Here is a 26516-nt window from a genome sequence, read left to right on the forward strand (position 1 = left end):
GACGGAACGAGCTTGGCGTAATGAGAGTTTCTGACGTCGCTGTCGAACATTGTCACTTTCACTTCTGAGGACAACTGAGGAGTTACCTGCTCACTACCTGTCAAAAAAACTGACGCGAGGCAAACGCCCCTGCTATATTAAGAACATATTATTACCCACAAAGGAAGCCAACCTCTCTTCTTCCTATTGTCACACCAAACCAAGAAACTTGAGTATATTTACTAAAAACAGTTGTTAGAGAAATGAGCAGTTGTGTGTTAGAAATCTAAATGCCACCATTATTAAATCCTAATTATGGTTTTCTAGAGTTTGTAAAGTGCGCTCTTTAAAACTCTGATTTAATTGTTCAGCAATACTGATTCCTGCTTATTCAGACAACCGATATCTGAAGGTTGATATTAATATTAACAAACCATGTAGGTTTGTTGAGTATTCAACGTGGGACCAAGTCGTCGACTCGACGCATTTCACTATCTGCTCACTTTCACCAGAACCGTCACAACTCAAGTGCCTCCCACTGAAACTGTCTCGAACTCTGTCATTAACTTAATAGTAACCTGAGAACGAAAACTACGTCTTCTCATCCATCCATTTCAAGTCCCAGCTGACTATGGGTGAAGGGTACACCCTGGAGACACACACACACACACACACACACACAACCGTGTATTCTCTTACTGTGGGAGCAGAAAAGGTGAGAGTGCGCTATATTTGTTGGGTTAGTCACTTAGTCGTGATGGCCAAGGTTAAGATAGGAAGCTGGGGAAGACATTGAACATGAGATGGTGAAATATATTAACTTCCATCCTTATCTTAACCTCACTTAGCTCAACCTTAAAACGCATCTTCACCTGAAAATTAAGATTATTTACTCCACAGTTTTATCCTTTTCTGGGAATTATGCCGCACAATGTATGGATGCAAATAGAAATTCAACGTAACCTCGTCTCCCAGACATGCAATACACATTGCTCACACATTCACTGGATTTTGTATGGATTAGAAACTAGCAAAGAAAAGGATATTACAGCAAAGCAGCCTCACCACACTGCTCCACCCCACCCACCTCTTTACGACCTGCATTAATAATTCAAATACTTTGCGGGACTTAAAATGAGATGTCAGATGTTTAAAAATGGAGCTGGTTGTGAGATGAAATGTCAGACTAACTATCACCACCGGTCCGGGAATGTTTCTATTGGGCTTAAAGTAATTTATTTTACGAAGCTTTCATCTCCTGTAATTGCTCGCTTTGCATTTGTAGCATTTGCAGAAAAGAGCATGTGATTTATAGAAAGACTGAAAGTGTAATATTTTCAATAAAAGCCCTTTTTAGGTAAACAACTCATGATGTATGCGTTCTGTTTAAAATGATAAGTACCGCAACATTGCAGGATTATGATTTAAGCCTTTAAAAAAAATAGAGTAAGCACTGCTTTGTTGTTAATGCATGTGTGGGAAAAGAAACAGTAAACTATGCATGCAATTAATAAGTCTTTTTTTTTTTTTTTTTTTTTTTTGAGAAGCACTGTAACTGAATAATTAAAGATAATTACTAGTCTGCCTGCAAATGTCTCCCTCTACATAATTTCTGCCAGTTCAGTACCCTCCGTAGTAGTCGGTTTAAGCTTCCTCCTCCTCGACTACATCAAAACCAATCTGAAGGGAGAGAAACGATGCTCCTGTCAGCACGCTGTTCAGGGTTCAGCGTCGTTATTTGCATTCTGCCTCCAACCTCTGAGAAGCAAAAGCATCAGCTCTTTTTGGAATTTGATCTTGCGGTGAAAAGTGTTTGTGTATATGTAGATGTTTGCTAAACATATTTGACAGCGCATTGTACTCAAAACAACAGGGAACGTCTGCAGCACCTCACAGTGACAGTGTGTGACAACATTTGCTGACGGCGTCGAAGCCTTAGAGCGTGGTTTGTGTCTTCACAGAGGTGATTGTTGGGCGGTTGTTTAAAATGGTCACTGCAGACTCTGTGCTGTGTTGTGTGATAAAGGAATGTCTTCCCTGCTGCCTTATGCAGAAAAACCCACGTGGTAGTAAGAGCAGGAGGAGATCGATCAGAGTTGGGATGGTGTCTGCAGACATAAGCTGGAGAAAGTACAGAGGATAAAAGTCAGTTCTTGATGTAAAACATTTCCATATAAGTCACCATAAACCTTTATGTAGAATTTCTAGGGTTATTTCCTGCAGCTGACCTGACCCCGAAGACTTTAGAGAAATTTTTCCAATTAAAGTATATGCAAACACGGCGCTCAGATTGGATGGAGATGTGTATTTGTGAAAAAGGTTTCATGAATAATGCATTCTGCTTAATTGCTGTGGTTACACAAGAAGCGGCAGCTTGATGTAAGGAGAAGCCTCCACTCAACTAATGAGCAGCGAAGCGTTTGAAAGAGCGATAGGCTGGAGGTATTTGGCCGTGCACGCCTGCCCTTCCAATTCCCCCGCTTAGTCTCTGTGTCTGTCCACACCCGGCCCCGAGCGCCTATGCCCCATTCTCTGGAATCCTTTTGTTTTTCCGGGCATCGTGGTGGGTGGTGGGGAGAGTGCAGGTGTGCACAGTTGGAAGCACAGCTGCACTACTGCTCCAGACGTTCCCCATGTATGGGATAAAGCCTTCACCAAACTGAGGAGGGGGAACAGCTGTGGACTGCTGGCCAGGCCCGGCCTGGTCCCACCCAGCCCCACCAAGGCCAGCGATCCCAACCCAAGCTTTTACTGTTAGGAATCTGCAGGGTTTCAGTGAAGCTAATACTTTAAAATAACATTTCTATGTTGATCTTGTTAAGGCTGTATTCCAAGCACACATTTTCAAATGAATTACTTGAATTTGTGTACATCCCTTTTGGGTAATCTCAGTATTTATTCTCCATATTGATCCAAATGCAAGCGGTCTTATCTTTTCACCACATGTTCTCCTGTAGATCACGGCTCACTTCAGCACACTGAAACAAAGAAGTCATCACCTGTCAAACTGCTTCTAACTTTAACCGTGATAATTGCATACTCTTGCTCAAGGTGTTAATTAGATAAAGGAGGTGAAGTCAATGTGTATTGCGGCTTCTGGATTAATTATTCCAGGAAATTAAATGTACAGAAAAGGCAAAGGCCAATGTGTGTATTAACATTAACTCTGCTTAAGGTGGGCAGAATTTGAGGAGGAATCCTGATATACCTTATTATCCTTTGTGAATCTGTTGGCTTGTATTTTTAGGAGATATTAAATGCATTACTCTGTAGCAAGTACATTATCATTTGTCATGTGGCCATCTTCGCTGAATTCAGCCCACGTTGGCTGGACTACATCCCTTTAACAAGCAAATCATAAACAAAATAGAAAATCAAATAGATAAAGCCAAAAGATAGAGGCATTATTAAGAGCAATTGTTACAAGCTTGTAGGGGATGAATACATTTTTTTTTTTCCCCTGTTCAAACGCATTATATAATGAGATTGACAGGAACCTGGAAATTCTGTCATAACGGTTCCTCTATCATTATATTTATTTATTTTTATGCATTAGTTTGTTTTGCTGCTATATGAAATAAACACTACGGGGTGAATTCCACTCTGTCATATTACTCCTATAAAAAGAGCGACAACAAAAACACACTAAAAAGTTAGAACAATTATTTTATTGATATAAACATCTGTGTTGGGAAGATATTCGTGTATCTTATGGGTCAGTAGCTGTAGAGAATCTCCCCTGCTGCTCCGTGCTGTACAGCTCCGTAAGCCGATGTGTCTGTTTTCCAGCAAAACGATGGGCAGTTCACTGTGATCCAGCTCGTCGGTATGCTCCGGGGCATCGCCTCGGGCATGAAGTACCTTGCCGACATGAATTATGTGCACCGCGACCTTGCTGCCCGAAACATCCTGGTCAACAGCAACCTTGTGTGCAAGGTGTCGGACTTCGGCCTGTCGCGCTTCCTGGAGGATGATACATCAGACCCCACGTACACGAGTGCTCTGGTATGAAAGATTTATTTTTTGTTATCACAACATGATAGAAAAGATGCCAAAGCTGGGCCTCACTCTATTCTAGAATGAAAGTGATGTATGTTTTCTATTTTTTTTTTATATATACCTTACTTGAGCATTTGGCTCATGCAGTGTTTTCAGAGTTTAATAGGACACGTTAAGGGTTAATCCAGGTTCGAAGGTATACACTAAAGTGCACTCCCACATTTGTCTCTCCATCAAGACAAACAACACCCTTTCACCTGTTCTTCTCCTCCTCCGACTAGAGTATTTAATGTACCGCGCTTTCCTCCCAGGGGTTTTGTTATATCCATCTCCCAGTTTGAATTACCGCCAGCATTGTGGCCGTGAACGGTGTCTCTCTCCGAGGCCAGGACACTGTGACGGTCGGGTTTCGGTCTCGCTGCTCTTGCTGAGGTTGTGCCCTTTGTGTTCAACAGGGAGGGAAGATCCCTATCCGATGGACTGCACCCGAAGCCATCCAGTACAGGAAGTTCACGTCAGCCAGCGATGTGTGGAGCTACGGGATCGTCATGTGGGAAGTCATGTCCTACGGAGAGAGGCCTTACTGGGACATGACCAACCAGGACGTGAGTACTCAACCAAAGTTTCAAATGTGCCGTTGATTCTTGTTTCAAAGTTTGCCCTCGAAGCTTTCTCCGTGAGGCCTCGCTACATTTCTGAGTTTCATTACAGCCTCAAATTCCTCCGAGATGCAATTTGTCATTGTATCTGCTTTTCTTAGCTAAACAGCGGCTTTTCACACATGGGTTTTATATGAAATTACCCCGCACTCACCACAGAGACATAATCAGACCATTTGCAATGCACAGCAGTGCTCAGTGGACAATTTCTGCTCTTGACTGGAGCCTCCATTTCCTATCTCCCTCTGGGTAGTGGAGGAGAGCGAAAATTATGGGGGGAGAGATAATGAAAATAGTTTCAAATTGAAAGTGAGAACACTAATGTGCTAAGAGGGACTGAGGACCTCAACGGTTATCTTATTAGCAGCTCCAGATAGTGTTTCTGCTCCATCGGGGTCCTCGTTTGGAGGTCTCATGAATGAGATTAATCTGGGTCTGAATGGAGCTTCTTTAATGGCCCCGATAATGAGCAGGGGATTGCACGTCCTCGTCACAAGTGTCCTCTGGGTTGTTCCACTCTGTTAACCGAGCACCACCTCTGCGTGCTCCCCCGACCAACAACATCAACGACTTGAGCCAGGCACATCTTTAAAGGTGACTTTACAGAGAGAGCGCATTAAATACATTGTAAAGGCCCAAGATGAAGTCACCGCCTGGCAGCCTGCGAGTGGAAATGTGAAGTTGGTGGAAAAAGGTTTATGTTCTCTCTGACCTAACAGTCTTTCACAACTCCACACTGGCAAAACTAATGTGGTGATTTGTGCACAAATATAAGCCTTTGTACCTTTATATGTTTGGGCGATAACCATAACTCCAAAGTTTGGACTCTTCGGGAGAAGGGCAGAATATTATTGCTGCAGCATTTTCAGAACAAAGTGGGTGGCGCCGGCGCTGTTTTCCTGTTCATCACAGTAGAGAGCATTACTGCCAATATTTGCCTCTTATTAAGTGTGACTGTTGTGAACTTTACATACGATTGGGATATTATCCAAAGAAACGCTAACATAGTGTAGTTATTATGAACTTATGGCTTTAATGCAACCTGTGGGGAAGTTTCCCAGCTGGATTGAATCTGTGGCGGAGAACTATTTCAGTACATCGACTGAAAACTCTGCAGGAGTCAGAAAAGCACATGTGCTTTCCTGAAGTATTAATATACAGGTGAATTTCACAGAAATCTATTATTTTCTTTCTGTAAAGTGTTTCAGCTACTTTTACCAACTTATATTTTACATTGTGCCTTAAAATATGATGAAGCTTTCACAAACACTCCAGTGCTTCGTATGCAATTGACTTGATTTGTGACCTCACAGAAAAGCAGCGTCTGTTTGTTGCCTCTTTACATGTTTCAGGTTTTATGAGCACTTTTCTCCACCACAGACATATTTTCTTCATAAACCTCCAGATTTCTTTAAGTAGATTGCATAAAAATGGGAAATATGACATAAAAAAAGCCAAGAGCGGAACACTAGCGTTCATTGTCTCCATCTACATCGCTGCATAAATCACGTCATGAAACATTTACTTTATCTATTCTTTGGAGGAAGACCAACGCTCGTTATTGGAAAACGGAAGAGTGAAACCATGTACAAAAAGAAGCTTTGGAGTAAAATCGGGATATGCAACTTTGATTTATTTATGAGGGCCACAGATTGTTTTTGTTTTGTTTTTTTGTTTGGGTGTCAGAGAACTTGTTGCCCAACCTCTGTTTATAACAATAATACACAACCAAAGCATTGCTTTTTACTCCTGATTCACACATTTCTGCAAGTTTCTCCATAAGAATATTTTTCTTTGTGATGCTCTACTGTTGCCAGACCGTACCGTTAAATTTGGAGTTACAGTGTGTGTCCTCTTTGTGAAGCCTCAGCTTGACCCTCAGAGATCTGTGTCTCCCCCTGCAGGTCATCAACGCCATAGAGCAAGACTACCGGCTGCCTCCACCCATGGACTGTCCCAGCGCGCTGCACCAGCTCATGTTGGACTGCTGGCAGAAGGACCGCAACAACAGGCCCAAGTACAGCCAGATCGTCAACAACCTCGACAAGATGATCCGCAACCCCAATACGCTGAAGGCCATGACCCCGCTCTCTTCAGGGTGAGTGACCAGACGCCTGATCTAATTTGTTTGATGTGATTTAGTTTGGTTTGCTTTGTCAGCGATGGCGCAGCCACAGAATATGCTGCTGTCTCGTGTTAAATGTATGATTTTTCTGGTCTCCTTTGCTTGGCTCATCACTCTTTGTGTGTGGTACCAGCATATGTCTTCTATCTGGTCTCTATAGGCGTCCTACACGAGAGGCCTTTGAATTCAGCATCGTTTCACACGGCCGTGGATAACATCTACAACAACATGATGTGTCTGAGTGTTTCTCTTTATGAAGAATTTCCTCCTCCTCACAGGAAATCCATTGCTCCTGCCACTGTGTCGTCCGTGGCACGGTTCACTTTTGCCGAACACAAGTGTCTCTTGTTTCTCCTGGCGCCAAGCGGTTATGTAAATTAGAGCCTTTCGGTTTGATAGATCAGATGCTCCCCACGAGTGCTCCGGGCGAATCCTGAATTGAAGCAGTTGTGAAATTTTCAAAACAAAACATTTTCGAGAGCTTTCTGCTCTGGGTGTTGGCTTTCTTCGAGGACCGGGGTTTGCTGATTTCCATTATGCCCGTGTGTACTTTCATTTGTGGTGGAGTGCAGGAGCAAGGGTCGGATTTTCCGCAGACACCGAGCGAATATGTTGGCTCCCAGCAGCCTATCACTTCATTTGGAAAATGCACTTTATGGGGATACAGTTTGGAAAATAATAGTTCACGGATAAGGCCATTGAGATCCTCTCAAGTTCCATCCGAGCGTTTTGAAAAAGTAATGTAATAATTCACGTTTGAATCACATGCAGGTGGTCCGGGCTGAGTATGATGTTAGACCTGCCATCTCGTATTATCTGTCTTCTTCACGTCTCCTGCTCGTGTGCTCCTCAGTGTTCACCTCCCTCTGCTGGACCGCAGCATCCCAGACTTCTCCAGCTTCAGCAACGTGGATGAGTGGCTGGATGCCATCAAGATGGGCCAGTACAAAGACAACTTTGCCAACGCTGACTTCTCTACATTTGATGTGGTGTCTCAGATGACCATGGAGTAAGTGGCAAAGCTTTCTACATTTCTGGTTCTGATAAGCACAATGGAAACGATCACAGGGAAGTGGGGTTGTCAAGTCTGGTGTTTCCCCAAAACCCCAACGAGCACCAGACTCTGCCTCCGGCTCATTATGAAAGACACGAGTGCTGCATGCAGTTAGCAGATTTAAGCTCCTACTTTCAAGGCAATGGGTAGTGGAAGACACCCTTTATTCTGAAGTGCAGCTGGAGATGTTTGACCCCAGTTCAGCTCTTTATAAAGCAAGTGACATCGACAACAAAGGATCATGGAATCCAAGAGATGTGTCTCATCTCCATAGACAGTATGTGACAGATTCAAGGTCCTTTCTTCCACATTCAGCCATAACATGATCGATCACCACCTATAATCGTGTAGTTCCCGTTATACTACCAAAACAGCGGCAGCCTGTGGAAACGGGACTCCACTGGATCTCTGAAGGTGTCCTGTGATAGCCGGCACATAGATCAGCAGCAGATTAATTCCTCTAAGTGGTGAAGCGGGCCTCTTTTGGACCATGCATCAGTGAGGTTTGCCCGTTGATGACTCTGTCCCGGGTTCACCATTCTTCCTTCCTCGGACCTCTTTTGATACCTGCAAATTAGAAAAGCTCTTACCAAGTCATGAAGCCATCACTATTTTTCACTTTTCAATATATTCCACTCATGAAAAAGTTAATCTCTTGTTCGTACTCATATTGTTGCGGCTGAGCAATCTGTGATAGTGTGTGTGTGCTCGTAAGATTTCATAGCATGTGATAGTAGATGAATTCAATACAGTGGGACACTAAATTGTGAAATATGTGTGATTTAGCTCAGTTTTACATCTGCTTTCAACACATTTTGTTATATATATATAACGGGGAGGACATTTTCTTCATGAGTCACAAAAGTTAGTACCTCATAAAAACAAGAGGATTTACATGTGTTTGGGTTTTGTTTTGTTTTTTTTAAATCAAAATAACACATACAAAAGAAAATTAAAAAAAAAATTGTATTTGTAGATAAACACGTACAAATAATTACCTCTCAAGTTCTTGAACAAAACAGATGGTAATGTGTGATCCAACATGTGTGGTTACTGCTGAGATTCTGCACAGAGACCGAGCGATCCCAGAGTTTCATGGAAAGGAAAGCCTTTAACAAACAATGGCCTGGTGATGTTTGGGCCTCTGTACAACGTGGAGCTGTTTGTTTTAACGTACAGCCTCTGTGACGAATGTTGCGTCTGTGATGGATTTCACCGAGAGAGATGTTGCGAATTTGTCATTTTGGGGGCACGAGTGGGTCTCACCACATCAGCCAGAAAGTTCCAGTCACAGAAAAGCTTGACTTGCGCGACGTTTTACAGGGATTGTATTCGCTCTCTGTGGCTCAGAAAGAATGAAATGTATGAGCGCACAACTGTTTCCAGTCAGGATGGCAATATTTCACGTCTGTCTTCTATTACTGTCATACCACTTGTCAGGCTTTCCTCTGTCATGTCTCATGTTGTTCTATGCAGCGTTGCGCTCTGGAGGCTGTTCTGGCTAATGCCGGGTCGTCGTTGTATAGACGCATGCATACGGGAGGTGAATGGAGACGGACAGATGGGTCCTGAGCGGCTGTTTGTAGCCCGTGGTAGCATCAGTCTGACATCTGCTTCTGTCTACACTCACAGTGACATCCTGAGGGTCGGCGTGACGTTAGCGGGCCATCAAAAGAAGATTCTCAACAGCGTCCAGATGATGCGGGCACAGATGAACCAGATCCAGTCGGTGGAGGTTTGACCCTCCCGAAACGAGCGCGGCGGATAAGGAAAGGAAAAGAAAAAAAAAAGAGAGAGAGAGCGAGAGAGAGAGAATAAATAAATGCGGCTGGGATGCAGGGCTCTGGGCGCGGAGGATGGCGTGGATGTTGTTTTCGCGTGACAGTGTGTCTGGTCTCCCCACCAGGCGACCCTTTCATCCCCTCTTCACCTCCCTCTCTGTCCTCCTCTCATCCGCTCGCCCCGACCCTCTCCCTCCATCCCGGGACCCGCTGTGAAGAGTCCTGAAGCTACAGACGGCCCCCCACAGCCCGACCCACCTTCAGAGCCACAAACATGGGACGGGAGAAGTGACCAGCAACACTTTTTTTTTTTTTTTTTTTTCAATCTTCCACCATTTTTTCATTTTTCTTTCTCTTTGGTTTGTTTGTTCTGCTAATTTTGTAAAGAATTTTTTAAAGAAAAAAAAAAGAAGAAAAACCGAAGTTTATCTAAATTTATAGATGATATAAGGTTGTACACTAGACGAACTGAGTAGGAAAGCTACCCTTTAAAAGGGCATCAAAAAACAGAAAAAAAGAAAAAGGAAGCGTTCAGAAGATGTTCAACCAGGTGTGGATATTGTATTTGGGTTTTTTTGATCTTTGACATCACGTTGGAAACGGACGGGTCTCCGTGGCTTTCTGAAAAGGCAAACCGCAGCGGAGACTGACGGACTCCACCAACAGTGTCCACAGGTAACAGTCAAATAAAATTAAAAAAAAAAAAAAGCAAAAGAAGAAGAACCATTAAATGGACAGCCTTTGGCACGAACTGATGTCACCAACAATCAGACTGATGATCCTGACGGGAGGGATCCACACTCAAAGAAAAAGAAGAAACATTTTTATTTCTAATTGCAAGTCATTTTCTATATTGTGTGACAGTTTGGGACAAAGACTCCCTCTCACCATGCTTCCTCTCACTGAAGACAAAACTTTTACTTTTCTTTTCACAGCCTGCCAAATAGGACTCTCTTTTTTTTTTTGTTGTTTCCCCGTTCACCCCCGGTCATGATCCAGTACTGTACATATCAGATGCACTTGACCTGCCATAACATGACGACTTGGGAGACGCGGGAGCGGACGGACAGGGAGGATTTACTACATCTGTTTCACTCTTGTCGTTTGTGGCTGAGGGGAACAACGACGAAACAAATAGAAACCGCTAAGTGACTTCCTGCATTTATTCGCTCAAAAGGAAACAGGTTCTACTGTTTGCATCAGTCCACACTCCAATCCGAGGTGCGATCCTCCCTGCTGTCGCTCGTCCCCACCGCTGCCGTGTCGCACACCGAGACGCTCCCGAAGCGTCGGGACTCGTGTTTGATCGCATGCTGAGTGAGTGGTTCATTTCACAGTGCTTTGATTTGCCGCAATTACTAGAAGTCTGTTTGGTGAGAGCTTGGATTTGACACACTTTTAACGGCTATAGTGTGGCTGCATTATATTCTGTGTTCCTCTTCCAGTTTTTTTATTTTTATTTTAAATGGCTTTTTTTTTTTTTTTTTTTTATGTTTAAAGTGTTAAAATCTTGATGCCACAAATGGTTATTTTACACACACACATGCAAGCGTGGGCATGAATAGACTTTACAGATGTTTGTTGATTGAAAAACAATTAATGCAATGTGTTATTTTATTGCAGTTAGTCAGTATGGGTATTATTGAATTATTATTATTACTTTGAGGTTGTTGTTTTTTTTTTTTCTGCACTGAGTCTGCTCCCAGACTCCAACAAACACTCCGCATCTTCCATCAGAGCTTCAAACGTATTTTTTGAATTGATGCACAAACCGTGTAGATAACTTCATGTCCCTGCGACGAGGCCTGGGTTTCAGTTTAATGGCAGCAAGCGCATTTTCTGTGTGAGGTTTTTCTGTGAACAAATACTGTCTCATGAGTACAGAGCTGTCAATCATTGTTTGTGTTATTGTCGGTAACCTGTTGGAAGGGTTATGTTTAGAGGGGGTGGAGTTTGTAGCACCGCAGCGTCTCCCCAGAGACGGTGGATCAGGCAGGAGTTTTATGTACACAGCCAGTAAATGATATCAGCAGCAGCGGGCCCCCGCCGCGCTCCGCCCTGAGACCTGACGGCCAGACACGGGCGCCCAGCTGAGCGCCATCGGTCAGATGTGTCTGGACACAGCGGGGCGGCCGCACCCTGATCACAAGGCCCTCTGTCCCGGGCGCCGCTTCCCTTCTCTTGTCCTCCTGAATCAAAATACGCATGCCTGCGGGCCACCTGTCCACCGCTTCCACTGATCTTCACACAGCCGCCTCTCACCAGTTGTCCCGTCTCGTCTCGCCGCGTTCAAAAGCATCGGCGGCGGCGGCAGCAGACGGACTGACACTCATCGCCGGGTGCACTTGTGTCATGACTCGTCTCCCGCCTATGTGAAAGAGAGTCCTCCGGACGGGACAATGCCTCCACACCAAATCCTCAGAAGCTGACCTGAGGTTTTTTTTTTCTTTCTTTCTTTCTTTCTACCACTACACACAGCTTTAGCAGTGAAAACCTCATTTACTGCGCGGCTGTGGCCTATCTTTCACTACCCCAGAGCTCAGAGCCAAGAATGGAGGGATTTTTTTTTTTTTTTTTGAAATTCCTCTTGTGCTCCACAATCCTCTGCTTGGTTATTTTCATCTGCAGCCATCAGAACAAATATTTCCTTGGAAGCTTTTCATAACATATGAAACTGGAGGAGGAGACTCATGAGCTGCTAAGTCATATAACCAAGACGCGGGTGAGGAGTGATGCTGTGACCTAAATGCCACTGATGCCAACATGCAGTTTTATTTTTATTCTTTTTTTTTTCTGAGCTTTAGATGATCTTTCCTTTCCATTTCTCAAAACGTAACAGCTCATCAGTTTTATTCGGTGAGCCTGCACGTCTTCTCATGGTATAGCAAACAGCCCGTCATCAGGAAAAACACTTACTGCAGGAGGAATTAATCTAAGTACACACGATGCTCGGTGAGGTTTCTTTTTTTTTTTGCTTCCAGCACCATTAAAGCTCATTCAGATGCTCGTCCACGGATGCTGCAAAGACTTGGGAGTTATTAATCAAGCAATTATCCTTGACATTTCCGTCGAGGAGCTACCTTAAACAAGGTGGACAGACGCACTTATTGTGCAGAAATAGATCTTTATGTTGCAAACTATTTTCTTGCGGAACGTTTTCTCTCCTTGAAGAGTTGGAATCACTCGAATGTGCACAGTTTGGAAACAGTATTCTGTGATTGTGATGGCAGGAAGGAGAGGCGTGTTCGTAAGCTGAGCGATGACGTTCAGCCAACGTCCAGAGTATTGATGAAAACGCCTAGAAACGACTTATTAATTCATCTGGCACAGTTTTTATGGTGGCATATCTCTAAAATAATTTTCACTCAATGTGATTATTCTTTTATTGCCACTAAAATCAGATTGAAGATTTCATCTTAGGGAAATTATTGTCCATTAGTGTGAATGGGGTTGTTTTTTTTTTTTCTGTGCGGAGGTGCATTTGGATATATCTGAATATTGGGTCACAGGGGAAGAATTTGTATATAACAGAAAGATAATCGTGTGCTTTGTTTCAATCACTTGCCTATTTCCCCGTTTCGGTGCAGCTGTTTATGTCTCCACAAACTGTTATTTAACTGGACAGGTGTATTTTTAAAACGAAGCTTTTACTACAGCCACCGACACGTGTGGACTCCGCTTCCTGTGTTGTAAAACTTTTTTCTTTTCTTTTTTTTTTTTTTTTATTCCTCCAGTAATTAAAGTAGATGCAGTGCGGTGTAACCACTGATGGTTTCACACAACGTTTGCCAACTGAAATTTTTAGCCAAACATATTGTACTTTTCTCCTACATCTGTTGGAGTACGGAAACCACTCGGCGGCCCTGCCCCTCACAGCGTGCCAATAGTTCTGAAGGACAGAGGGAAGAAAACAGTTAACCCTGTGTTACAGTTACATGGTAGTGTGTGTGTGTGTGTGTGTGTGGAAACACAGGCTGCGCCAGGCCACGCCCACCGGGCTGCTTCTGAACACCAGATACCTGCAGTGTGGTCAGACTGAGAGTCAACCCCCTGTGGCAACGGCTCCAGCTCCAGGGCGCCCCCTGCTGTTGGGGTGGATTTTTTTTTTTTTTTTTTTTTTTTTTTTAGGTCCAGAGGGCCAGTGGGGGCTTCAGTGTTCGGGGCAGGCTGCTGATGGATGAACGCTGGCTGCTGCTCAGAACGGGCCTGCCTCCTCCTCTTCCTCCTCCCCCTCCTCCTCCTCTCTGTCGGACAAACTTTTGTACCACTACGGCATCCTGCCACTCGTGTTCCCCCTTATGACCCCCGTGTACTCCTTTGTTTCCCCTCCAGCCTTTCCTTAAACGCCCCCCTCCCCTCCACAAAACCACTCTGGCTGTTATTAGTGCTGGCAGGGGAGCCCGACGTGTTCCCCTGGTCCGTCGAAGGCCACGCTGCAGACCAGTGCCGGTTTAGACCACTGTGACTGATGTGGGAGATCCTGTATTTCTGTATAAATGTATATTGACTGTAACCCTGTGAATGATGTAACAATTTCATTATTTGTAATATTGTCATTGGTTTATTTTCTAAAAATGGAAAGCCCAACTTGACTCTCCTCAATAAAAAAAAAAAAAAAAGATCTGGTATAAAATAAGATTGTAAGCAGCACTTTATTTCTTTAAATCCTCTTAAAAAGACTTTTTCATTTCTTAAAGCCAATAAAATGTAATATGTCTGCAGAAATACCCAGAAATGCTGGCGTAGTTTGCAGATCGTCAGCTCGTGCACACGTTCAGTGATTAATATTTTGCACAATTAAGTTAATATTTGTCATTTGGGACATTGCAAACTACACAAGTTAACCAAAGACCCGTGGATACATTTAATGGCAGAATTAAAATGTCGATAAGAGTAAGTTTGGGTAATTACAATAAATCATTCATCCATCAACATCTTTGAATTTAGATTTGAAAATGTTTTTCTTAATGTTATAAGAGCACAACTCTACACCACTTGAATCTGCCCTGTGATGGTGATTGTATTGCTTTATGTTCATGATAGGTGCTCACAGACAGAACAACAGACGAGTAAACGTCCTAACTTCTTTGGGTGTTTGCTTCGTTTTGAGCAAACTAGCACTTCTTTTACACAACTAAACTATATCCTGAGCTCCTATAAACAATGAGTACATTTAGTTTATAGCCGCTTTTTATCTTTGACAATGATCCAGACTCAGTATGTCGATTTTCTATTTCTTTTTTTTTTTTTCTAGAACTGTGGCCATAAATTTCATTTCAGGGAAGTAAAGTGAAGCCGAAAATGCATAAAATTGATTCATTACACTCTTTTTTTTTGGAAATGTAATCCACCAGAAGTCCTTCTCCTGACTTCTCTTTACCTCTCACTCTCTGTCGTCACAGGCCCGACTGCTTTATGCTCGCTGACTGGGCCATAATTTAGCCTGGCATCGGTTTTCACCAAGAGGAATCGCACAAAAAGAGTTTTAAACCTGCTGGTGTTTGTACTTCCAGCTTTTCCTGCAGCTTTTCTCCAGCTCACATGCAGTCTTGCAAAGAAAAATCCTTAAGAGGCAACACAAATTCCTGCAGTGGAAAAGTTTAGGCTTAAAAAAATGTGATTCCCTTCTGCGCCGAGCAAAAACACGTAGCTAAAAACTTATTGAATACCTTCATGCCGCATTAACATACGCATCAACGTGGAATTACCAGACAGCAGCTGCAAATCCAGGGATACATTGTGAGGTGAAACGAAACACTGGGGTCAGCATCACTTCTCTCGGGGTACCGGCTGAGCCGGATTCCTGCACATTGTTGTGTGGGTTTATGTCAGAAGCGATTTGACTGCGAGTGCTGCCGCCTCTCACTTTCTTGAGTGTGGGTCAGACTCCTTTCACCTTGTTCTGAGATTTTGAAACCTCATTAGCAGCCGCCGCGTGAAAGGCTGGAGACCTCGGCCTGACCCGGCAGAGAATGGCGCGTGTGTTAAAAGGTTTACCCCCATGAGCAGCGGGGAGCGGTGGTGGTGGTAGTGGGGGTGGTGGTGGTAGGGGTGGGGGGGACCTGCTGGTTGTTCAAACCCTCCGTCGACCACCCATAAGTTCCCAATACACCTTGACGCGTCGGGGCCCAGCAGCACGGGAACACACTGCGAGGCTTTTGAACCGCGAGGATCAAAATGTGTGTGAGGAGGGCAGAGCGTGAGCGAGGTTCCGCGGCGTCACGTGACCAACGGCAGTTTGTTTTTTTGAAGCTAAAAGCTGCGGCTTTAATTTCAGGAACATGAATCACGAGCCCGATCCATGAAAATAGTTTGTCATGGGCCGAACGCTGGGTGACTGGGATCGACAGCTCCGGCCTCGTATCCGGGTCATTTACACTTTATTTGAGTCCGAAGTTGTGAATAAAATCTGCAAAGCATGTTTACTTATGCGTGGAAAAGAAAAGGAAAAAAAACCAATGCAGAAATTGCATTTAAAAAGCAGGAAGAACGTAAATGCAACAGTAGAAAAATATTAAAAACAATTATTATGTCATCATCCGAACAGTAAGTAACTTTAATTTCACTGGTAAGCTTCAGTAAAATGTTTCCTCGTGCAGCAGGCAAAGAAATATCGTTGGTTGAAGAAAATCAGCGTTTCAACTCCTTAATAACAGAAAGTGAAATCAGTTATGTGGTTTATACACACAACAGAATGCATTTGTATCTTTCAAATCGATAGAAACACGTTTGTGATATTACAATAAATATTGTTTTTACCATTCAAGTACCACCCTAAAGTTATTCATTAATCATCCAGTATGCACTATATTAATAAGGAGTCCATCTATACATGTGGGTGCACCCTTGGTGATCCGCCCCAGAAACGGCTGGAAAAAACATTTGTGTTTATTGTTCCCTGTGACAATTAAATGGTATTTCCATCTTTTTCCCACATGCATCATTGTACTTCCAGCGATGCAGAGCCGAGAGTAATAGGGCCTCAACACAACAGACACTGATCTGCTTCGTCTATTCATGTCAGGGGGGGAAAAAAAAATATCATCAGCAAACAATTTAAGTGGATTTAATGAGCTATTTTCATTTTTAAAGCCTAATTTTGCATTGGTTAGACAGCTGCGGCCTTTAATTATAATTCCATCTAAATTACCTAACTATGCATTATTAGCGGGCGTTTATTTCATTTTCCCTCAAGTGTAAATGTTATTACTGCAATTGATGGAAAACTCAAGAGAATTCCCATCAATGGACAACAAACTGGGGTTTTTAGGTTTGTCAAAACATCGCGAGGAGCCGGCGGTGAGAAGCTATCTGGTGGTGGCTGAGCGTCTGCAGAGCATCTGGACTGAAACGTGGGCCAAACAAACCAGGAGTGAGTCATTTTACAACGCTGATTACACTTTACGCTTTCTCATAAACCGGCAAGCCAGCAGTCGGAGAAAGTTAATAAGTCGTAATAAAAGTATTTTTGATCTTGATGCCTTGACTTTCAATGTCTTCTGAAACGGAGAAGAAGAAAAGAAGAAGAAGAAAGTCATGTCATTAATGAAAGTTTTTTTTTTTTTTTTCTTTCCCTAAAGTTACAACCTCAATTAAAAACCACCCAAACAAAAGAACTAATGATTTCCGAAGAAATAGTAGCTCGTAGTAATGACGTCGGGATGTTACCAGACAGTTTCGGCGGCAGGGACCTCGCTTGCAATATTTTCCATAATTGTGGGCCGTGAGATGAAAAGCGGCATGTGGCCACCGAGGGCATTAGGGCCAGTGTGAGTGAGCGAGTGAGGAAGAGTTCACCAACTCACGTTGTGCAGCACGACCCTCCAAATGGGTCACGACTGTCACAAGACATTCCCATCATGTCCCGCCGCCGAAACATGATGGAAAGTGGAATTAAAATGAAATAAGACATGGCGATTCCTCCGGGGCGCAGGACGGAATGGATCTGCTTACCGTACCACTGCCCTTAATTGGCAAGAAGCTCAAGAAGTGGGACCCCAGGAGCCAAAACGTTGGGAGAGTTACGAGACGGTGGCTAATGCAGCGCAGACTGCTGGAGCAGCCCCCTTTTTTTTTTTGCCTGAACTGATGAATTAACGTGAGCAAGAAATCTGGACATCTGGGCCCGGGACGGTGAGGAATTACACGCGGCTCTAGCTGGACGCTGGCTGGGCCTGGCGGAGCCCAGCAGGTACAGTAAATAAGGCTGAGAGGTTAATGCGGACCTTTCCAGGGCTTTGGCAGCGCATGAAAGTCGTGTTTGTGCCACGTTGCTCACTCGCTCTGTCTTGGCAGGGAAGCTGAGGCTACTTTTAAACGGGAACCATTACTCAAGGACAGACAATGGCTTTGTGGTTCTTTTTTGGGGGGGGGGGGGAATACCGACAAGAGTTTCCAAAGTTCACAACAAATGTGTCTCTTCTCCCCTAATTTTGCGCCGCAGGTGAGAAGCGTCGACGTGCCTACAGAGCTGATTGCACAGAAGCTGATTTTAATTACTGACTAATATGAATATTCATGTGTGTAAAAAGAAAGAAACAAAAAAAAGGTAAATTCCTCGTCGTGGCTGCAAAATAATTATAAAAGACAAGCAGTGACACAATGACATTTGTTTGGCTGCACCTCGCAGGCCCTCGAAGGCCCTCGCAGGCCCTCGCAGTGCAGAATGAGGAGTTTGGCTGCAACACGGAGAGACATGTGAACTCTCCATGACTGCTTTTAGAGTCCCTCCACCTCCTTTCTTCCTCATTCCCTTCCACTTCAGTTACACAACCCACAGATGCCACACAATGTCGGGTACAACCGAAGGGGAATATCACCCCCCCCCCCCCAGTCGCTGTAATGCTCACTGGGTTTTGACGCTGAGATCCGCCGTCGGCGTGAGGAAGGGGGGCAAATCACACAGCCAGTGAGAAGAGCGGATAAAGAAGGGGGGGGGGGGGGGGGGGCATCATGGAAGAATAACACATATTTTTTGTTCACTTTGTCCTTATACTGTCACTGTGTTCGGATTGTGACACAACTTATTGTTTAAACACCATTCAGCTGATCTAGTGCTGCAGTGTGAGCCCCCCCCCCCCTTTCTTTTTTCTTTTTTGTTCTTAGGAGCGTTTAAAAGGACGGACCTTGAGCGCCACCTAGAGGCAAAGATACTGAATCACATGGCGTCTGTGTTTGCAACAAGCCAACTTCACAGGTTTCCTATCTGAAGTGTTTGATGAGACGTTTTGATTATTCATAACCAACAGTTTAATGTCAAAGTTTAAACATGGTGTTTTATGGTAATAAATAGTATTTTGACACTTGATCAAGCCCAGAAATACTTCAATGATACAAGTTTACTCAAACACTTTTGATCTATTGAAACAATATCTCTTATATATACATAAAATTAATTGGATAACAATAATATATCTCTAAACCAAAGCCACTAATTCAGAGAGGTTTGCAGGCGGTATTATTTTTGCCTCAAAGAATCTCTTGTCGACAATCAACGGGACACAAATTAATTAAAAATCATATTTATGTCAGATTGAATTTATTCATTTAGATTTTTCTGGCTGTAGAATTGTAAAAAGGAAAAAAGGAAGTGCAACAACTGAGAGCTTTCCCCCTCCATTTCTAGCATGATTTAATGTTTTATTAATTGGCAGATATTAAATATTACTGTGTCTTTGACTCCACTGGAGAACTCATTTTACCAATATGTGTCAGACTGGGCATCATATATGATTTCATGGTAAATCCTGCTGGAGGTGACAGGGTCGGAGTAGACGGGTCGTATCTGAAACCAAATGTGTCTTAGGAGACCCGGGGAAGGGGGCGGGTTCTTTTTTTTAATTAGAAATGTTGACCGAGCTCCATCGGAGCCCCTGTCCTGCAGCTTTTACGGCTCTCCCTGATCCAATACACCTGATTGCAACTTTTTTAGGGCCTCGATGTGGCCTGATTATTAGATTCACTCGTGTCGAAGCGGAGAGTCACATAAAACCCTTCAGCGGTTGCACAGCACTCTACTATATTAACCCTAAACTTGAAGATATCCAACCCCAAGTCCTGATGTAATGTTCTCTCTAAACCTCTTAAAACGAAAACAAATAAAACCCCTGTAAAAGCGCCTCAGCAACAAAAACAAAAAAAAAAGCAGTTTATCCGTCATCGAGTTCCCTGCTAAAGTCAGGATACAGACAAACACGCACGTACACAAAACAAGCAAATGAAACAGAGGGTTCCAAAGCAAATCTTAAAGATCCGGACAAAATCTGCACATGAGCGCCAAGCAACAGCCTCATCAGCCGTCCAAACACACACAGGGATTATGTGGTGGGTGCAGAGTCAATGTCATTTATAGACTTTACTTCAACACACATGGAAATACCGCCGTGCTCATTGTGAGAAAAACGACGTCCTAATAAAGTCTATTTTAACTTTAACTGTGCTGAGCTTTGCTTTATTACAGGGTTCACAATTAGGAAACACTATACTCTATGCAGATGCACAAATGTCATGGTGGTGAGTGATTAAAGTCAAATTTCCTTCCAAGTTCAATGTTAAACATTTCCAGTTGGTCCTGAAGGCACTAATAAATCCTCCAGAACAAACAATAAACCCAGGGGCCACATCAGGCAACAGATATGAGAGGAGGTTTTCTCTCATCTACATGTCAAGATGATAATTGTGAACTATATTTATATCCAACCTGTTTCCAGGAGCAAGAAATCAGAGTACAGACTGATTGTTCGTCAGCATTTGGTATTCAGATTAGGGAGTGGACAGGTTTCCATTTCATCCAATCACCACTGCATCTGATTTCTGTGATTACACACACACACACACACACACACACACACACACACACACACACACACACACACACACACACCCACACCCCCACACCCCCCCCCACACACACACACACACACACACACACACACACACACACACACACACACACACACACACACACACGCTCCTGTGAGGCAGTGAAATCAGCTGCTGGAAGCCAGAAGAACCACAGCAGACTCGCAGGTCATAACACTGGAGCAGAGCTTTGGAAAACGGAGAAACGTAATCAAGAAAAGGGCTCGGGCACAAGCCTGATTGGATCAGTTTTCACTCACAGAATCTGTCATACACTTTGGAAATTTCTTTCTGACGCGGTGCACCTAGAGACTTGCCTGCAGCAGTGAGGACGTGGAGGGTAATATTCCTCCTTGAAGTCAGAGTTGGAACATGAGACATCACATTGATGTGTTTCTGATCCCAATGAACAAAGCATGAAAATTAAATATCATGAAAATATCTTATTAAATGCAATAATCAGGTAGTTGGTGCCATTTTAGGGAGCTCAAAGAAATAACTTGAAACTTTTCATGGAAAGTCTTCAGAGTTTATTCAAACGGAATATACTTTTTAAACCATTTGTATGACTGCAGTTGTGCTAATAATCGTTGAGCACAGTGACAGTAAATACTGGTGATGTACTTCCTCTTGTGTCATGACCCGCTGCATCTTGTTTTGATGGCCTCCTAGTGGTGGAATTGGGAATAGCACTCAGTGATCCTGAATTTTAATCATTTGGAAATAAATTTATCAAAATAAAAACAAACTATTTAAAAAAAAAAGTCAATAATAGTACAAATTAGATCCTAACTTACAGTGTTCCTATATACATTGTAGATGGACATCTATTCAAACTATAGGGAGTAATGTTAGACGCTGATTTGAGATTGTAGAACTTAAATGTGTGTATTGCACACACACACACACACACACACACACACACACACACACACACACACACACACACACACACACACACACACACACACACACACACACACGCACACACGCAAATAGTGAAAGAAAAAGACACTGCCCCCTACAGTCAGAGACAGGCACTGCATCAATGCGTTTTCACCGTCAGTGATCAGATTAAAGAGATGAATGCAGAATATTTCACAGTATCGGATGAAAAACATTAGAGTTTCGATTGAAATTGAGGACTTATAACAAAAGTGTCTACAAACATTATATTGGTGACAAACAATGAGAAAGTAAAAGACACAAGCTCATCGTCTCAGTTTGTAGGAATTGAACTGTAACTGCCTTCACCTCTCACCTAATTAACCTTTTAAACATTTGTTTTGATTGTGATTCAAACAAACACTGTCAAGTTATTTGAATCATGTTGTTAATGCCGGACATCATAAAACAAATAATAGTTGTATTTTTATAACTATATTCAGTTATTGTATTGATGTTAGTACTTGTATGCGATCATGAGTGAAGATCTGCCTCCTTTGCCTGCACATCCTTGGTAAAGACGTGAAGATATGTGGACTTTGCATGTTATACCTGCGTGGATTTTCTCGTGGGATTTCAGCTTCCTGTGAAGGACTAGATGTGACGTATGGTGTCGTGGAGTCACTGGTCTCCATTGATGATAGTTTTTCTTTCCATAAATGATGTTCTGTCACCACCAGTCTTGATATTTTCAAGTTTATTTAAAGATGGCTCGGAAGTTTATACATGTTGCCATGTACGTAAAATGCAATCAGGTTTGCTGGAATATTTCCATTTGATTGTTTGGCGGTATTCCTCCGATCCATTGGAAAGGAGATTGAGATCACCTGTGTGCTGAAGGCAGAGCTCCGCCTGATTGGCCAATCAGCAGCACGAGGGATTAAAATACAATGAGAAGCAGTTTGGGGGGATTTTTGTCTTGTCTCTCCTGTGAGAAGACGCCAGTTGTTGATTTGTAACTTGAGCAGAAGGAAGATTTCTTTTGGTCACTTTACCACTAAAGAATCCAGCAGTGCAACATATTGGCTTCGGCTTCCTCCCAGTCTGAATGTGTGTGTGTGCACGTTTTGCCTGTAGTGTAATGAGACGTGTACCCAATGATTCTCTTTTTTTTACCTTTTTAAAGCTGCAATTCATGTGTTAGAGATCTCCTCACCCCAACACATCAGGCCTTTTCCAGAGATCGATGACGTTTGACACCACGGCCATCACAGGACTAACACAGTCAGACAATCACAGCCACACACATGCAGGTAGTCATCCGGTAATCCAGCCTCTCAGTCATGTCTCTGGCCCGTACGAGGAAACTACCAGTAAATCTCATCGTATGAGAGAAAATGCAAACGCCACTTCTTGCGGTAAGAATCCTTACCGACGGCTTTAAAAACACAATGGATTGTTGTTTAAACAATCTGAGTTCCTAATCGAGTCCTCCAGCTTCTCTGCAGCTTCCACACACGACTTCCAGCTTCACTGGAGTCCTGATTCAGTGTTTGGCTGCCAGTTTCCATGCAGCCCTTCTGGGGGATCCCGCAACGTCTGCTAATGTCTCGATGAAGGTCGTCCAGAAAGGTGTTTGTTTTTTTTGTTTGTTTTTTAAACCCACAAGTGCTCTATAGTTTCTCTTTTGCTCAACTGGAACAAAAAAAAAAAAGGCTCAAAAACTTGGATATAGCTTATAAATCAATTTGGTTATTTTTCCTCAGCATGCCAGATTCATGGAAAACAAACATGTGTCCGACCTTCAGCCTTCACAAAACAGCTGTTTGACGTTTTCCCAGTTTCTTTCTGCAGACTGGAGAGAATGCAGACCTTCCTTGAGGCCGTGCATGTGGCAGGATTTCAATAAAAAAAAATCTTTAAAAAAGTGGTTGAATACGGCTCTGCCTCTCCAGTCCTCCAGTTTTCACTGTGAAACATCCAATTTCCCTCAGAATAGAACTGATTGTCATGCAATCTGTTGTCCAGAAATTCAGTATGAGCACGAGGAGCTTTAAGACGACCCAATTAATAAACACTAGAAATACAGTATTTCATGGATGAAACGTTAACATTTTTCATTCTGTTTGATCTCTTTTTTTTTTTTTTAAAGCACAACTTGAGGTCAGAAAAACAGCCTTTATTTTTTTTAACTTAAAACATTTTTTTTTATGAAAAACAACAGTGGCTTGCCAGTGCATCTCATCACATTGTGATCCAGCACAGCAAAACACCACAAACCCACACATCCCGAAAAGTCAGAAAACTTTCCAAAGAAACCAACGAATGTCAGACTGAATTTTGTGTGGTATTTAAAAAATAAATAAATAAAAATCCACAATATTTCCATCTCAGCTGTAAAAAAGGATGTTGCTTGTGCTGTTGAGTATCATCCTGAAGAATTAACATGTTTTTTTGGAGTGACGCAAAACATGCATCACACATACATTTGGGGCGAAGTGAGTCTAAATGTGCCTGTAAGTGTGAATGTGACTGTGATTGTTTCTCTGTTGGACGGACCGCTGTCATGTCCACTGTCCCGGGCTGTGTCAGCTGGATAGTCAGTGGACATATTTGACCACAGGGGGGCAGTGTTGCAAAGCCAGTCAACCAGTGTCACGCTCTGGAGGACAAAGTCTCCTCCAAGGTCTCCCTGCCAATCTAGACAACTTGCAATTTTCCCCCAATTGCGTGCGAGTGACAAAAAAAAACAACCCGAAAACAAAGCCTGAGTGTTTCTACCTGAATGCTTTAAACAGACAAACTTCGCAGCTTATCCACAGTTGTCTTGTCTGAACTGATGAAATTTGTCAACAAACAAAATGAAACTGAAATTGGGCTTCAAGGAGAAACAAGAGGCACAGATGGGACATCAGTCAGAAGCAGGCTGATAAATGTCAGCAGCACAGAGGTCATATCTTCCCTCCTCCTCTGAAGGCTGCCGGAGGAGCACTGGGGGAATCTTTCAGGATGCAGCGAGGTGCGCCCCCCCCACCCCCCCCCCCCCTTCGTGGCAGATTACCGGGTTGGCTTGTAATCCAGGGAAGGTCATAGCTCACATTTAATCTCTTCCAATGTGACATTACATGAACAGTTATCACCACATGTCACCTAATGATTGATCGGAAGTCGTTATTAACGCGGCAGTCTCTCCGTTCCACCTGTTCAAATAACTGACTTCATATTACAGAGTGTACTGACGGAGCAGAGAGACTCGTGAGGGGGTGAATACTACCTGATGTGTACATTTGCACCAAATCAAGTAAGAGTTAACACATATGTGACGTGTGCATGGATAATATACATCTATAAATGTACCAGCTCCAAAATGTATAAACGCCTCATTTCCACCCTCCAGCACACATGTGGACAAAGAGAGTTTTTAATGTGTTGAAGTACAAAATATGAACTTTATCTCATGTTAAAGCACCTCTTGATTGGTTAATTACAAATCCATTGTGGTTTTGCACTGTCATGACTGTCGTGGTCACATTTGATTGTTTGTTTACCTTAACACTGAACGAAGTTGTACACAACCGGCGTGATCATCGCGAGTCAGTCAGTGGCTCAATCCCATAATGCTTTGCACAAGTGGCATCATGTGTGACATGCACGCATGATCCCACATGTAGCTTAATCTGGGAGCGCGCCAGGATTAAAGGTGGATTTGTTGACTCGACGTATCGAGTTTGTTGTGCTTCTTTTTAAAACTGCAAAACCAAACTTCACATCTGTCAATCCTTTTCAAAAGTCTCCTAACATGTTCTTGGGCATCGTCGTGTCCTGCACGTGGTGAGATTACACAACTGACGTGCACAAGAAGCTCCTACAGTCGGAAGGAAGATGGGCTCTGATTGGTTCATCATTACACTACTTCTTCCAATCCGATCAATCGAACAGGGCCGATCTTATTCGATCTAAGTGTTTACGTGATCAGAACAACATTTAATAGGATTACTTATGGATCATGTAACTGCAGCTGATATCTGAATAATCGTTACTTTGACGGCATCTGACGCTTCATAAACACGTTGAATTCAAATCACTCGTGAATCACTTCATGCACGTCGTCATTCTGGTCTATAGATGTGTGCCACCCAGCTGATGAGGCGCCCTTTGTATTAGAAATAAGATTAAGGAAATGAACAAAATAAATGAAACAACACATTTATGATCATTTCTGTATTAAAATTTATTTTTCTATTTCTGAGAAATTGTGTCAAACATGTAATGACTCTCAAAGTCCGGTCCAAACGGTCCTCAGGTCCCTGGACTCACATGAGGTTTATGCCCCCCCCCCCCCCCCCCCCCCCCCCACACACATTTTGAAGGGAAATCACATTTATTTCACCATTTAACTCATAAATCACCAAAAAGACACAAAATCAGTGAGATGAAGTCTGATCGTGGCAGAGAGAGTTTTTCAGGATGAACAACAACAACAATAATAATAATAATAATAATACATTTTATTTATAGGTGCCTTTTAGAACACTCAAGGTCACCTCACAAAAGTTAAAAACAACACAATAAAAACAAAAAATCACAACCAGATCCTAGATGTTTTCGTTGAGCCATCATAAAGGGGTGATTCCCTGAGTTTACATGATTTTGTTTTTCTCTCACAGCTTCAACTGTGAGAAGTCAACTCTTTATCCTCACTGAATCGAGAAAGAAAAGCTGTGGATAGTAAATGTAGTTTTCTGGGAAAACAAAACAAACAAACAAACAAACAAACAACTCCACCCAGCTGGCAGTCCGCAGCCGGCGAGCAACAAATAATCGTCATGTTTGTCACAAGTGTTTCTATCGAGCACTGCGAGCTTCATGAAGTCGGAGTGAACGGAGTGGAGTCCATCCATCACGCTCTTCAGGGCAGAATGATGACGGAGTGGAGGGGGAGAGGACAGGAGAGGACAGGAGAGGAGAATGATAGATTGAATTGCTTTGACTAATACAGGCGCAGGGAGACGTTTCGTGGTCGCCGTCCTCACTACCCTCGCTCTCCCGCTGCCTCCGCATCACCGCTTCAATCCATCTCACACTCGGATGTCTCAATGACCCCCCCCCCCACCCCCCCCCCCCCCCCCCCCCCCCACCCACTCCGACGCACACGCCACACACACACACACATG

General features: G+C 43.2%; 1 protein-coding gene across 4 annotated transcripts in view; it reads left to right on the forward strand.

Moving 5' to 3' along the window:
• The window catches only part of ephb2b (eph receptor B2b), a 137199-nt gene extending 126799 nt beyond the window's left edge, over positions 1–10400 (forward strand). For all 4 annotated transcript variants that reach the window (XM_080460965.1, XM_080460964.1, XM_080460966.1 and 1 more), the window contains exons 12-16: positions 3769–3984; positions 4434–4583; positions 6542–6735; positions 7616–7771; positions 9449–10400. In XM_080460965.1, the coding sequence (XP_080317091.1) occupies positions 3769–3984; positions 4434–4583; positions 6542–6735; positions 7616–7771; positions 9449–9557 (825 nt within the window). In that variant the 3' untranslated portion in view covers positions 9558–10400. The remainder of the gene's footprint in view (positions 1–3768; positions 3985–4433; positions 4584–6541; positions 6736–7615; positions 7772–9448) is intronic.
• Positions 10401–26516: the final 16116 nt, after the last annotated feature.

The sequence above is a fragment of the Lipophrys pholis genome (genome assembly GCF_963383615.2).
Source record: "Lipophrys pholis genome assembly, chromosome: 4".
Taxonomy (NCBI): Eukaryota; Metazoa; Chordata; class Actinopteri; order Blenniiformes; family Blenniidae; genus Lipophrys; species Lipophrys pholis.